The 14,970-nt window shown below is 37.6% G+C and overlaps 1 protein-coding gene and 1 pseudogene across 2 annotated transcripts; both read left to right on the plus strand.

Moving 5' to 3' along the window:
- Positions 1–1,177: 1,177 nt before the first annotated feature.
- On the plus strand, positions 1,178–6,472 carry LOC112187586 (vacuolar cation/proton exchanger 2). Of its 2 annotated transcripts, none has more exons than XM_024326450.2 (12): positions 1,178–1,523; positions 2,234–2,500; positions 2,781–2,848; positions 2,948–2,976; positions 3,181–3,377; positions 3,485–3,697; positions 3,798–3,929; positions 4,466–4,582; positions 4,658–4,711; positions 4,946–5,062; positions 5,202–5,295; positions 6,132–6,472. In XM_024326450.2, exons 2-12 carry the CDS (start codon positions 2,234–2,236, stop codon positions 6,140–6,142), a joined length of 1,299 nt encoding a protein of 432 aa, XP_024182218.1. In that variant the 5' UTR covers positions 1,178–1,523; the 3' UTR covers positions 6,143–6,472. The 2 variants fall into 2 exon arrangements, with proteins under 2 accessions (XP_024182218.1, XP_024182217.1); XM_024326449.2 differs by lacking the exon at positions 1,178–1,523 and adding an exon at positions 1,684–1,919.
- Positions 6,473–7,628: 1,156 nt separating this feature from the next.
- Positions 7,629–12,755, plus strand: LOC112187587 (annotated as a pseudogene).
- The last annotated feature ends 2,215 nt before the right edge of the window (positions 12,756–14,970 follow it).

Here is a 14,970-nt window from a genome sequence, read left to right on the forward strand (position 1 = left end):
TAGACGAGGCTGACCCCGACAAGCCCCATGCCAGCAGCTTCCCACCACCACGATGGTCAAACTCGAGTTCCTTACCCACGACCTCGCCGCCATCCCAAAGCTCAATTTCAGTCTAGCCGGGCTTGGTCGGAATCTTGGCGCCGTCCCAAACCAGAAAGGGAACGTAACCTCTTCCCCACTTTGACGAGAAGCACCACAGGCAGATAAGATCTGATGAAAGGGAGTCATCACTGACAGGATTACTAGCCCTGGTTTGTTAGGAGGCACGATGTAGGCTGTGCACAAATGATTCGACGTTGAAATCGGTGCCGGACAGTTGCTCCATCGATGATGGAGTAAGGTACAGAGAGGCCAAGAGCGGTGCTCTCCCGACCCTAGCAGAGCGCTAGGTATTTTCATCAAGAATAAAAATCAATTGACAATTATGCAAATTAATGAAGTTGTTAAAGCTTGATAGTTTTCTTCAACTTTGATTGATTTTCTAACTTAGTATCAATATCATCTCACCTCTTAAGGAAAGACCTCGATACCTATGGTCATGTTTCTCAACATTTTTGTTAATTGAGGGGAATTGACATATTCACAATTTGCAATTAGTTTGTCTTAACTTTTGTCTTCTCATCCTAATTTTTTTCTTTCTATTTGAATTTCTCTCTTTATAATGTCAAAATTTAATTAGTAAATAACGCAAATAAAATTATGAGTCCACAAAGATGATAATGAATGATTTAAGAGGACAAATTGAGGAAAAATCAAAACTAAACTTTTTAATATCTCTTAAATGAATGCAATAAAAATGAATTAAAATTTAGAAATCCCTCAAATTTTAATTTTTCACATTCTCTTTAAAATTCTAGTAAAATCGAGAAATAATGAAAACTTCAGTACATGTCAGATCATGAATTAGTAATTACATCCTATCAACAAAAAATCCCAATTGAACACAAATCGTATTTAGATCCTCGTGCTAGGTAATCTCCACCGAGTCTAATAAAATTAGTCACCTTTGTTGTAACAATAGAAACAAGTATATTCTTTATGTTTTCCTACTTGGGTCAACATGTTACATGTCATAGAATCGTGTAGTAGATTAAGACATAAATGTATGCAATACAAATAAATTATAATATTTTTGAATCTAAATCAAGTAAGAAAGAGTTATTGGTGGGAGTGTGACAAAAGAAAATTGATAGATCAAAGAAACAATTTAGAATTATGAGCTTGGAAGGGACACTTCGCAGAACCTTCGTGGTGTTTAGTTTACTTCGTTGTCTTCAACTCAACTGTTTGCTTGTTGCCGGCATTCAACGCCATCTCTCCGCTATTGAGTCTCCATCTTCTTCTTCATTCTATCAATATTTGATCGGAGCAACCAAAGTAGCCCATTTGATTATCTCCACTTTCAGAGTGGTAGGCTCCAGTAACAGACACACCCACCTTTTATTTTCTTCTAATCTCTCAAAAAGGCCAAGACTTTGAAGAAAGTTGATCAAATCCAATCCATTTTTGCTTCTGGGTCTGAGGTATTTCCTTTGTCTTTTACTACCAGTCTCTGTGGATTGAATTGATCTGTGTACTGTGTCCTGTTTAGTAGTGTTGTAGTTTGTCACTAAAAGATAAAAGTTGAGTTCTTTTAAAGTGGGTAGGTGCTAATTGGAGGTTTATATTGATCTGCAAGTACCCAGCTTGAATTTCCACATGGCTTCTTCTGCAATATATGTTACTGCAACTTCCAAAAGCTGTCAAATTTACTGAGCCATATGGGAAACTGGTTTTTCTGCTATTTTTTGTATTCCAAGCTCTTAAAAGCGATTAAATTTTGTTCGTTTGGATTTGTTTTCTTATAGGGTCATCATAAAATTACTGCTTTTGGCTGAGTTGTTACCTTTGAGTTGATCTTCTGCAGATAAATGCCCAAGGTTGAATGACTCTAACCATTAATATAAATGATTGATGTCAATGCGTTGAGTTACTTCTGCCAAATAAGTAGCAGTTATCTTGTTTTTTGTGTCTGGGGTCCTGGTGTAACTGCATTTCTGCGTTGTTGATAATGTCTATTGGGAAACAAGCACTCAGGATTGAATGACTAAACATTAATATTGTTGGTTTCTGTCGATGTTTTGATTTACTTCACTAATAGTGTAAAGTATCTAAGGTTTTGTGAGTACTGTTTTGGTGTAATTGCATTCCTGGTTTATGATTCCTTCTATATTGGTTGGTAATTTGTATGCAGATGGGAGCCATAGGTGTAAAGGTAGACCTTGAATCAGATGAGGAGATCCCATTTAGCTCATCAGCAGCTACGAATAAAGTAGAGGCCTTGGATTTTGAGATGGTTCATTTGCCTTCGCGGCCAGTTATGCCAAACTCATGGATTGCAAGACATATAGGGATGAGAGCCGTGAGGAGTATTTATATTGTCTTATTAAAAGCAAAGATCAACATGTTGCTACCATTTGGTCCACTGGCAATTCTGCTACATTACGTTACTGGAAAGCATGTATGTACTCCTCCTATATTTTATCAGTACAATAAATTGTTTCAGTTAGGAGAGAAATGCAGTAGGGTTTAGGAAGCCGGAATGCGTTGAAGAATTTATTTTGGCTTGCCTGAAAGTTTTTTTTTTTTTTTTTTTAACCTTGGAATGAGATCATATTGTTATTTAATTGGCATGATATTCAAACATGGTTTCTCTTGGAACACACTCAGTTCTAGATCGAATAATTTAAATTGACTTCACCCCTGTTATAATTCATTGACAGTTACTTTGTATACATTAGGGATGGGTCTTTTTCTTCAGCTTATTGGGCATCATACCTTTGGCAGAGCGTCTAGGATATGCGACTGAGTAAGTGATAGCTTGCATTAGATAATAGTATTAAATTGTCATATGACTCGTGCTTTTGTTCACGGCTAACGTTTTAGTTGGGCTAATGTTGTGGCGCAGGCAACTCGCTTTCTACACAGGGCCAACAGGTACTATTAGAAATTAAACTATGCCAACTGGTGTTAGTTGACTAGAAAAGCTAGAATGTGGATAGAGATTACTGGTTAGGTTGATATTCTTAACCTAAGTTCCCAGTGCCAAATAGTCTGTCTTTCAATTTACTTGATGCATATGGATAGGTAGTTCCCTTGTATTCAAATTCATAGTTTTCTAAACCTACTTACTGTTTGCAGTTGGGGGACTTTTAAATGCCACATTTGGAAATGCAACAGAAATGATCATATCGATTTATGCATTGAAGAATGGAATGATTAGGGTTGTTCAACAATCGTTGTTGGGGTCAATCTTGTCAAACATGCTCTTAGTTCTGGGTTGTGCCTTTTTCTCTGGTGGGATTGTTCATTACAATAAAGTTCAGGTGTTCAACAAGGTAGATTACATATCTAGCTGAGGTTTATCCATTATGATATAGTGCTTTGATATTCATTTAAATTTGGTCTAATAACATTTACTCAAATGTGCTTATCTTTGCAATAGTCGGCTGCCGTCGTGAATTCTGGATTGTTGTTGATGGCTGTAATGGGGATAATGTTTCCAGCTGTGCTTCATTTTACACGCACAGAGGTGCATTTTGGGAAGTCAGAGTTGGCTCTTTCAAGATTTAGTAGCTGTATAATGCTTGTGGCATATGCAAGCTACCTTTTCTTTCAACTTAGAAGTCATCGTAGTCTTTATAACCCCATCAATGAGGTTAGTTAAGTTTGCTCAATTTTTTTGAGTGCTTCAGGAAGATTTGCTGATCCAATTTGCATTTAGTTCCTTTGGTCATCATCTCTTTTGCAATTTACAGGAAGGAGACAATGATCAAGATTGTGATGAGGATGAGATTCCTGAGATAACTCACTGGGAAGCTATTGGCTGGCTTTCTGTTTTAACTGTGTGGGTGTCCATTTTGTCCGGATACCTTGTCGATGCCATCCAGGTAATGTGTATTTGATATACTGCTAACTGTGCTTTGGATGCCTGTATTTGTAAGCTTGAGATGTTAGGACTAGTTTTTCTAAGTTTCGTGAATCACCTGAGGAAGAGCATCCATCAAATTGAAGTTTGATGTTTTCTTATAATTACAGTTATGAATCTGCTAATGAAGTCCTTGTTCCCTGAAACAAAGAGCTGCTTGTATTGAACCCTTCGAGAACTGCTCAATATGCAAACCCTTAATTATTATTCCAGATGTTAGAACTTTACCAACCTTCTCGGTGCTCCATATGCTATACCTCATCATCAAGTATAGGTGGCTTGTTCAACCGTCCATAACTTTTGGCATCAGAACTTGTTATCCTACTTCAATTTGCTCTTCATTCTCTTTTTCCTATGACAAAATTTCTTTTTCTATTTTGTTGTTCAGCAATTTTTTTTGGGTGAACATTGGTGAAGAACAGTCTAGACTTTTGATTTATTGGTTTTTTTTTGTGTGTGTAATTATTTGATAACTCAAGATATATTTGGTTCTCGCAGGGAGCATCAGACTCTTTCAACATTCCTGTGGCATTTATCAGTGTCATTTTGCTCCCTATTGTAGGAAATGCTGCAGAGCATGCAAGTGCTATCATGTTTGCCATGAAAGATAAGCTTGTGAGTGCTTTGAGATTCATAACTACCATTTTAGAGATTTCATTTATTTTATTGATGGAATTACTCTATCTACAGGACATTACACTTGGAGTTGCGATTGGATCATCGACGCAAATATCCATGTTTGTGGTGAGGACTTGACTTTCTTGTTGCATTGCTTTGACATAGGACATAATGTTTTGGACCCTGGCTGACCTGTATTGGACTTGCTAGTTAGTAAATATTTTGTTGAGTTGATCACATTATGTAAAACAGGACTCCATCATTGCACACTCTCTAGATCTGGCAAAAGTGAAAGACTTTTTATTCTCATAAAGTGGATAGTAGGAAAGGCTGATAATATTGGTTGTCTTCATAATTTAGATTCCCTTCTGTGTGGTTGTTGGGTGGATCATGGGAGAGCCAATGGACTTGAATTTTCAACTCTTTGAGACTGCTACACTCTTTATCACCGTGCTTGTAGTGGCATTTATGTTGCAGGTTTGTTGTGCATATATCGTTTGCCTCCACTTGGCTATTATATTACATTATTGCAGTTATGCAGCTCCAGTTTTCTGTATAATACAGTTCTTATTCCATAAACATTTTCATCCAAGATCATTGCCTTATTCTTTTATAGGAAGGGACGTCAAACTACTTCAAAGGATTGATGCTTATCCTGTGTTATCTCATAGTTGCAGCCAGTTTTTTTGTACATGTAGATCCTTCAAATGGTGAGTTAAGCAATTTATTATACATCTTAAGTGAAAAAGAGAAAAGGATAGTAGAGTCATTCTTGTATGCATGGGCATATAGAGGTGTACAAACTATGGCTCTCCTTATGGCTTAATTCGTGGCATACCTGCTTTAACAACCAATACACTTGCGATTGATGAAAAATGCACATGATCCCTAAAGTTTTAATTGTCACATCAGTCTTTTAATTTTGTAACTGTATTTTTCTGTTTGTGATTATGTGGCACAAGTAATGTCTTCAATAGTAGTGAAAGATGCATGAATAAAAGACATGCCGAGAGCGTTCCATTTAGCCATTGTAATTGGATCTTACTCGCAATCTCTTAACAACCACCTAAGCTGATCTGATCACTAATCGAGTATACATAGGCTCTATGTGTCTTATGCTAGTCTCAATGTAGAGTGGAATATGTTTCCTTTAAGAAATAAATACTCTTCATGTAGACTGCAATCTCTTATGAAAAACTGCTAGGGCTGTTTTCACTGTTGACATGAACTGTAAGGCCTGTATTTTGTTCCTACAATGCTTGATATGTTTTGTGGACCATAATTTATTAGTTATATGCATATAAATTGTTTGTGGTATTGTTCTCTTACCAGATATCTGACATTCTGTTGTGTTAGACTGTGAACTGGACCTCACAATCAAAATAATCCTGGTATATGCTGATAATCTGACAACATAGAATGTGAATTCCATGGAAAGAGAAGATTTCCTTAGTAGGAATGATACTTCATTGGCACATTTAAGATTTGATACTGTTAACATCATCTTCCAGTTCAATACTTGAATGTGTGTTGGCCTTTGTTGCAGATGCTAACTAAACTAACAGTTGGAGTGGCCACCGTGTATTTGAAAATCAATGCGGTATCTGCACGCAAAGGTGTAGTAGAAGTTATATAATTATATTTGTGAAACTACTCTTCCACGATTTCTCAAGCCTATGATATTTGTTAGTTGCTTTATTTTTTTGATCATGTAATAGAAAATCCTTATGATCTCCCAGTACCAAAAAGCTGGGAGATTTCATCTTTTGTATAATCGAGTTTGATCCTCTTCACCTGTAAGCTTTCATTCTCAATTTTCACTTTCGCAATGGTTTTCAACAATGCCGCCTCCGGCTGTGAATCAAAATTTTGTTTTCTTGATTTTAAGTCTGCTTGCCTTGAGTTTATCTCAGTACTGTTTCCATACACATGCATATTCTAATTGTTAACTCTAGTGGCTTTCGAAGAAAATTATTTCTTGATAATGAGAAACACCTTATAACTGTGGTTAAATAATGTAAACCTCTGGCAAACCATAAAGTAAAATGCTGCAGCAGAGTGATCTACCATGGGAAAGTCTGATCCTTTATCGACATTTTTGCAACAGACACCAGGTTTGAAGTATATAAGTGATGTAGAGAACATTCCCAGTAACCACTAGTATCTGAGACGCAAGGAATTAGATTCCATCCCTTGTGTATCTAATCCTTCAAATATGAGTCGAGTTGAAACTACTTGACATTAACTTGACGTATCAAGTCAAGGTTCCGCCCACCACCACTGTGTGTTTTTTTTTTTTAGGTCACAGGCCTACCCCGACTTTTGACCTTCAATTTTTTTTAATATTTATTATTATTATTATAAATGATTTTGATTTTGAGAAAATTTATAGATGAGAGAAGAAAACAAGGCCAGTTGTAAGGTTGAGTTTCCCTTGGGTTTTATTAGCTCTTCCATGTTCAACTCTGTGCGTCCCTTCTTTGAGTCCTTCCTATCTGCAACTAGACGATGTCACAGTTGCCTTGTGGCCTAATTGACACTTGATCGGAACAACATCCTTTAACATACGCAGGATCATTCATTCACCAATACTATTTCATTATATCTCTCTTTTAATAGTCTATAGGCTTCCTTTGTGGGTATGAAACTGTTAAATGATTGAACCTAATTTATGTATCACTGTGTTACTACCACAAACTCTTTATCTACTTCATATCAGTAGAGAATTCTTTTTTAGTTTGAGTTATTAATATATTGATATGATATTCATTAAAAAAAATTATATCTCCCTTTTACCAAAATCTATTGAGATAAGTTCGCTTCTAAGCTGGCCAGGTTCAAATTCCATCCTCACCTAAAAATCTTAAAAAAAAAAAAATCAAAAATAAAACAAAGGTAAACCTTTTTATTTTTATTTTTTTTTAGAATAAAAAAGGTAAACTTATTTCTACACTTTCATAGACACAAAAGAAAACACGTGTTCCGTGTACTTTTAATCTGGGATCTCCTTGGAGATGACCGAATGCGTAAGGGTGACAAGGGAGAAGAATAAAGGAAAACGAAAAAGGAAAAGAAATAAAAATTTGAGGAATACCTCGGAACTTTCTATGTGCGTATCTGCTGAGGTACGCTGGCTGTTTGTCTTGAAACTTTCCCGGCATCCATCTCTTCCATGGCTCCTCCGCTGTCATCTTCTTCTTTCTTGCGTTACAATTTACATTAAACTCTTATTCTATTCGGACATACCGAAGCAGCCAACAGTTTAAGTGATGATCATGGACTCCACTCCCAACCTACACCCGCTCTTTCTCCCCGTCGTAGAGGCTAAAGAAGAAGAAGAAGTTGATCCGTTAGATCAAAGGTGGTCCCCTTGTCTTTCTTGGTCAGTACGTATCTGTAAATTGGATTGAGTTAGCTTCTTCCCTATATATCTGTGTTCTGTTTGGTAGTGTTGTACTTGTCACTAAAGGTGTGCTCTTTTGGATTAGGCTGGTGTAATTGGATGTTTTGGTTGATGTTTAACTACTAACCTTGAATTCCATGCCATCTGCTGCGATTTCCATTTTGCATTCCGAGCAGGTAGAATATTTAAGAGCTGTATTTGACATGCAAAAGAAGAACAAAACAGATGAAGATATAGCCAGCAAACTTTTGTCAATGTGTAATGTGTTGTGCTCCCTTTTTAACTGGTTGATTATTTGTTTGTGCAGATGGGGTCTATAGACGAGAAGATAGACCTTGAAGCTCATGAGGAGCTCACATTTAGCTCATCAGCAGCCACGGGTGACATAGAGGCCCTGCATTTTGAGACGGTTCATTTGCACTCCCGAGCTGATGGGGCATACTCATGGATTTCGAAGAATGTTGGGAGGATAAGAACTCCGAGGAGCCTTTATCTTGTCCTTTTGAATGCAAACATGTTGCTACCCTGTGGTCCCTTGGCAATTTGGCTACATATCGTTACTGAAAAGCAGGTATGAAATACATATTTATTGGGAGAAGAATATACTACTGTAGAGGATTTGGGAAGCAGGAAAGTTATGATGATTTATTGGTTTTTCTTATGCTCTTTTGCATCATCTTTCAACTGTGGAATGAAGAAATTGACCAAACATTTTTTCTGTTATACACATTGTTACTTTGAGATTTAGCAATTTTAAATTTTAATAGACGTCGCAGCTGGTTACATTTACAATTCTTAAAAGTTACTTTATATGTTAGGGATGAGTCCTCTTCTTCAGCTTATTGGGCATGGCACCATTAACAGGGCGTTTAGGATATGTGACTGGTAAGTGCTGGCTTATCAAATCTAATATAGAAGTAAGTTGTTGCAACTTTGTCCGAGACTAACTCTTAGTTTGTTAATGATTGTGGATTTGTGGTGCAGGCAACTCACCTTGCACTCAGAACCGAAAGGTACGATTAGAAATCTTTAGTATCAGCAATGTATTGTCATAGACACCTTCATTCAGTTAATACACTATTGATTATGGCCATATAGGATTGGTAGTTCCTCTTCAGATTGAGAAACTTTAAAACTACTTACTGATTCCATATATAACAATCAGAGGGGTGGAGGTGGAAAGTTGCGTGATAGGGTGCTCTTTTGTCTCCCTGTTGTTGATCGGAAGGCAGCTACTAGTTGGCTCTTCTTCTTTTTTTTTTTTTATGGATCAGTGACTAGCTTCATTTTGCTCTTGTTCGATCTGGGCTGCTTTTTAAAGTGGATTTTTGGTCCACTGTATATACTGGTTGAAATTTTGATCGTTGCAACAGAGTAATTTTTTTTACTTTAAAAAAAAAAATAGAGAGAAAAGCTTATACCTTTTGTGTACCTGCTTTTTGTTGCATTTGCAGTTGGGGGACTTATAAATGTCACATTTGTAACTGTACCTGAGATCTTTTCATCACTCTTTGCATTAAGGAAAGACATGATTAGAGTTGTTCAGAGATCTTTATTGGGGTTTTGAATATACTCTTGGATTGGATGGGCCTTCTTCACTGGTGGGATCATCCGTTGCAAGAAATTTCAAGTTTTCAACAAGGTAGATTTTCATACTCCTGTCGAACTTTATTCCCTGAACTTCTCATAACAGGGGTTCATTGACATTCATGCCATATTTATGTAATTATATTTACATCTTTACACAACAGCAACACGCCCTCGTGAACGTTACATTGTTGTCAATGGCTTTAATGGGGATTATGCTTCCAGCTGTGCTTCACTTTAAGGTTTTGGGAAGTCGGAGTTATCCCTTTCACGATTTAGTAGCTGTGTAATGCTAGTGGCATATGCAAACTTGCAGTTCTTTAAGTTTATAAATCATCATGATCGTCATAGTCCCATTCATGAGGATGAGGATGAGGTCAGTCAAGTTTTCTTTTATAGTATATAGAATGCAATTGGTTTTCCTTATGAAGATTAATTGTGCATTTTTTTTTTTATACTTCTTCCTATGTTTTTGGTATTTTTTAGCTGTAGAAGACTCAATATGCTGAGTAGCATGAAAGGTTTGCGTAGGCCTAAATTAAAAAATACTTTCTTTTTGAAAGTGTGATATCATAGCATGAAAGCTCACTGAATACCAAACCTATAAGCATTTCTCACCTACACTTTCCAACTATTTATATTTGGTTGAACGGTTATGAAAGAGGGATCATAACTATGGACTGTACGAGAGATCACTATCATGTCTGGAGTATTAGTATTTATTGATACGTTTGCTTGCAAGCTTAAAGGCTTTGAACATAACGATGCTGATTTGAATCTGGTGAATATTTTTTAACTTCGATGTTCTTGTGAAGTGTAAAGTTAGTTTGCTCATGACAGTGTTATACTGCATCCTATGATTCAATGTTGCTATCTCTTGAAATGCATAAAATATGACTTACGGATTGAGTACTTGCAAGTGGAAGAATTCTCTAAACCAAACTGCATTTGGTTAGATTACATATCCTCTCTTTTACATTGTTGAAGGAAGGAATCCAAGATCAAGATTCTTCTCCGGAAATAACTGCTAATGAAGCAATTGGCTGGCTTTCTATCTTAGCTTTGTGGGTGTACATTTTGTCTTCATACCTTGTGGAGGCTATACAGGTTAACTCCTATTAGATCATATAATGGTTCATGCTGCTCCGGATGTATTTTCTATATATATGATGCTATTATTTATGCTGACCCTTGGGACATTTAGTCTGGTATAAAAGAATTGCATGGTAAATACTTGGTTTTACATTTAGGAGTTCAAGATAATCCTAGGCAACACTCACCTTAGGTTGTCCGATTTTCTGGATCATATATGGAACTATTATTCTATTTATTATAATTATTGTTTTATGTTTGGTTAAATGGACTGCTGTTAGTTCTCAAGTTCTTTTTCCCATTCTTAAATTCCTTGTTTTCTATTTTAAGTGGAGCTATTTGGTGAAGCTTGGCTTGCTGGTTTTTTGGCCATAGTTTTGCGTGATTACATAAAGCTTAATGATCAATGGGTTTTTCCAGGAAGCATCCGACTCGCTCAATATTCCTGTAGCATTTATCAGTGCCATCCTGCTCCCAGTTGTAGGAAATATGTGGTCTATCCTGTTTTCCATGAGAGAAAAACTTGTGAGTTCTTTGAAGATTATACACCTCACCTCCCTTAAAAGACTTCATTTATCTGATTGATGGAATTAGTCTTCTTGCAGGACCTCACGCTTGGAGTCGCTATTGGATTATCTATACAAACATCTATGTTTACAGTAAGGACTCGAATTCATATTCTCAATGCAGACCATTGAAACGTAGAGATTTCTAAAGTTGAATACCATTCCTAAAACAGGCTTACCTTATTAACAATCCCTCGGGAGATAACTGATAATGTTTTGCTTTTTATGATTGTAGATCCCCTTTTGTGTAATTGTTGGGTGGATAATAGGAAATCCTATGGACTTGAATTTTCAACTCTTTGAGACTGTTATATTGGTTATGGCTGTGCTAGTAGTGGCATTTATGTTGCAGGTTTGTGTATTATTTCTTGTTTTTACTTCCTTTTAGATGTAAATTATAATATTGGTATTTATAATCTCCAATTTTGTGCATGAGAGATGTATTGTTTTCAATTCCAAATTCTAGTTTGTGTATTGAAAAAGTGGCAAGAAATTGGGGATGCAGAATCAGTTGGTAGTAGAACCACTTATTTGTGAAGATGGATCATTGACAATTTTCAGATATGCAATGTCATGACTGAAAAGTCTGTGCACAGTGAACTGAACTTTGAGGTTTCTGATTACATAATCCAAGAGGAGTATTGCTAAGTGATTAAACTAAGAATTTTCTCTATATCGAAACCAACACTACATATGAAGCGCATATAATTTTTGCATCATATTGCAGGTTTGTCATGCATATATCGTTTGCCTCCCCTTGGCCATTATATTACATTATTGACAGTTATGCATCTCCATTTTTCAGCATAATACATTTCTTACTTATTCCATATAAATTATAGTCTAGTCACTGCAGAATCTTTTTCATCTAAGATTCATTGCCTTAATCTTTTATAGCAAGGAACGTCAACCGACTTCAAAGGATTGATGCTTATCCTGTGTTATCTCATGGTTGCAGCCAGTTTTTTTTGTACATGTAGATGAGTAGATCCTTGAAATGGTGAGTTAAGCAATTTATTATACATCTCAAGTGAAAAAGAGAAAAGGATAGTAGAGTCAGCTTTGTATGCATGGGCATATAGAGGCCTACAAATGCATCTCCTTATACCTGCTTTTACAACCAATACACTTTTAAAGCTGTGATTGATGAAAAATAAAAGATGCACATAATCCCGCAAGTTTTATCTGTGTCAAATCAGGCTTTTCATTTTGTAACTGTATTTTTCTGTTTGTGATTATGTGGCACAGGTAATGTCGTCAATAGTAGTGAAAGATGCATGAATAAAATGACATGCTAAGAGCGTTCCATTTAGCCATTGTATATCACTCCCAATCTCTTAACAATCACCTAAACTGATTTGATCTCTAATCGAGTATACATAGGCTAGTCACAATGTAGCGTGGAATATGTTTCCTTTAAGAAACATATACTCTTCTCGTAGACTGCATTGTTTGCTGGAAGTTCTTTTCTTTGCACATATGGGTGAATACTTGGAATGTAAACTTTTCAATAATAGATACTAAAAACACTCTTTTTATTTATTTAAATAAACTGTGGCAGAAGTCTGAGAAGGAAAGAAAAAAAATCTTTATCAGAGGGCAATAAAGGGCTATTGGGGGCAATAAATGTTTTGAATTGATGTAATCTCCTCTTTTTTTCCTTAATCAAAGTTTTATTTGTCTAATTTTAGGGAGATTAGTTCTCAGTTCGGCAACCGAAATGTCTATTGGGAGGCAATAAAGGTCTATTGGGGGGCAATAAACCTCTCCGGCCCCATATGAGATCTCTAACAACCTCTTTGAGGACTTCCGGCGAGGTTATATAAACTTTTATTGCCATCTAATAAAAGTTTATTAGGGGGCAATAAAGGTCTAATAAACCTTTCCTGCAACCTATGAGATCTCCGATGACCTCTTTGGGGACCTCCGAAGAAGTTTTCAGAGAAGTCCGGTGGGCGACGGCAGGTGACCGGACTCCAGCGAAGTCTCCTATGGCTTCTCTATTTCTCTCTCTCTCTCTCTCTCTCTGTAACAAAGGGGTGAGGGTAAAATAGTCTTAAAAAAAAAACTTAATTGGGTATTAGGGAAGACCTTATTAAAGTCTTTATGGGTAAGGGAGAATTAAACAAACTTAATGAAGTAAGTGGGATAAATGACCCTAGAATTAGGGTAAATGGACATAAACCCAATTAAAAAAAGAGAGGTTAAAATAAGAAATTTCTTTGGCACTCGAAACAACACAATTCCCAAAACGTCGACTTTTTTGCTTTGCTAGGGTTTTCTTTGCCCTAGCCGTCTAAATTGATCGAGCCTGCGAGATGATGACAGAGGAGACGATGGCTCCTCCGATACTTTCTGAGGAGGCCGTTGTGAGCCTTGATGGAGGAGAGGATGCGATCCACGACTTGTTTTTCTACTTATGTGGCCGGCTCTTGTCCAACAAGAAGGTGGTGATCCTGTCGTTTTCGGCGGGGATCTCCAACGTTTGGGGATAAAGAGAGAGAGTTCTGATTCAGCAGGAAGAGGAGGACATCTTCGTCTTCCAATTCAAGGATAGGGAGGTGAAGAATCAGGTTCTTTATGGAGGCCCATGGTTCTACAACAACTCCATGCTGCTACTAGCAGATTATGACGGTATTTCGGCTCTCGATGAGGTACCGCTGCACTCTCTTGAGGTTTTGGTGGCGGTGAGAGGCTTGCGTATAGCTATGCGCAACGAGAAGGAGCTAATGATGATTGGTCATGCTTTGGGGACTTTCGTTCGGATTGACCAGGGGTTGTGCAGAGGAAAGACACGGTTCAGAGGATCTGTGTGATCCAGGATGTGCGCCTGCGAATATGGGCGCAGCGGAAGTTTGCGTTCTAGCCGACAGTTTCGGTGTGGGTGGAGCTCCAGTACGAGAAGTGCCATGGGCTTTACACTGCATGTGGAATCTTCAGGCATAGCGGTGGGCTTTGTGATAAGCGACTGGAGGCGGAGGCGTTGCAGGAGGTGCCAGATGTTGTGGAGTCGAGTTGTGCAGGGTTAGGACTGGAATCAGTTTCCGGAGTGCAGGCTGCTGTGGCGGCAGTCATGGGACAGAGATGGTGCCAGCGGGAAGTGGTTTGTCATCGGAGGTGGCTGTCATGGTGTTGGTGGCGGTGGATGGGTCGGCGTTGACGGCTGAAAGAATTGTAGCGTTGGCTGCTTCGGAAAACGCGGGAAACCCTAATTATGAATTAGGGTTGACCGCAAGGTTGACTGGGCTACCATATTCTGGGCTGGGCCTCGTGGTAGACAAGGAGGGATCTGCTGGAAAATGGCCAAAGTTGGCTTTGGGTTTTGAAACTGGCCCAAAGTTAGGAGTGAAAAATAAGAGTTTAAAGCCAAGTTTGGCATTTATACCTCTGGAATTTCAGCTTGGCGAGTTGGTGGTGGTCCCGATTTCAAGTGCGCCAGCTCTAAAGAAGAGGGGTCGTCCTTCTAGAGGCCGAATTAAAACTCTTGAAGAAAAAGGTAATACTGCTAATGTGGATTTAAGCTCCAACTCGGATGGGAAGGAGCTGCTTATTGTTTAGTTGTTTTGGCAAGGGTTTTTAGCCTGTGTTAGTGTGATTAAGTTTCTATGAGTCTTTCTATGACGTTTCTAGTTCCTTGCTTGTACCATAATTGCGTGATTGACAAGTGAGGATTAGTTGAATGATTCTTTCCGTAGAAGGCGAAGCTTTGTCATGCTTGGATAGGCTTGCTTAATTGT

The sequence above is a fragment of the Rosa chinensis genome, chromosome 2, assembly GCF_002994745.2.
Source record: "Rosa chinensis cultivar Old Blush chromosome 2, RchiOBHm-V2, whole genome shotgun sequence".
Classification (NCBI taxonomy): domain Eukaryota; kingdom Viridiplantae; phylum Streptophyta; class Magnoliopsida; order Rosales; family Rosaceae; genus Rosa; species Rosa chinensis.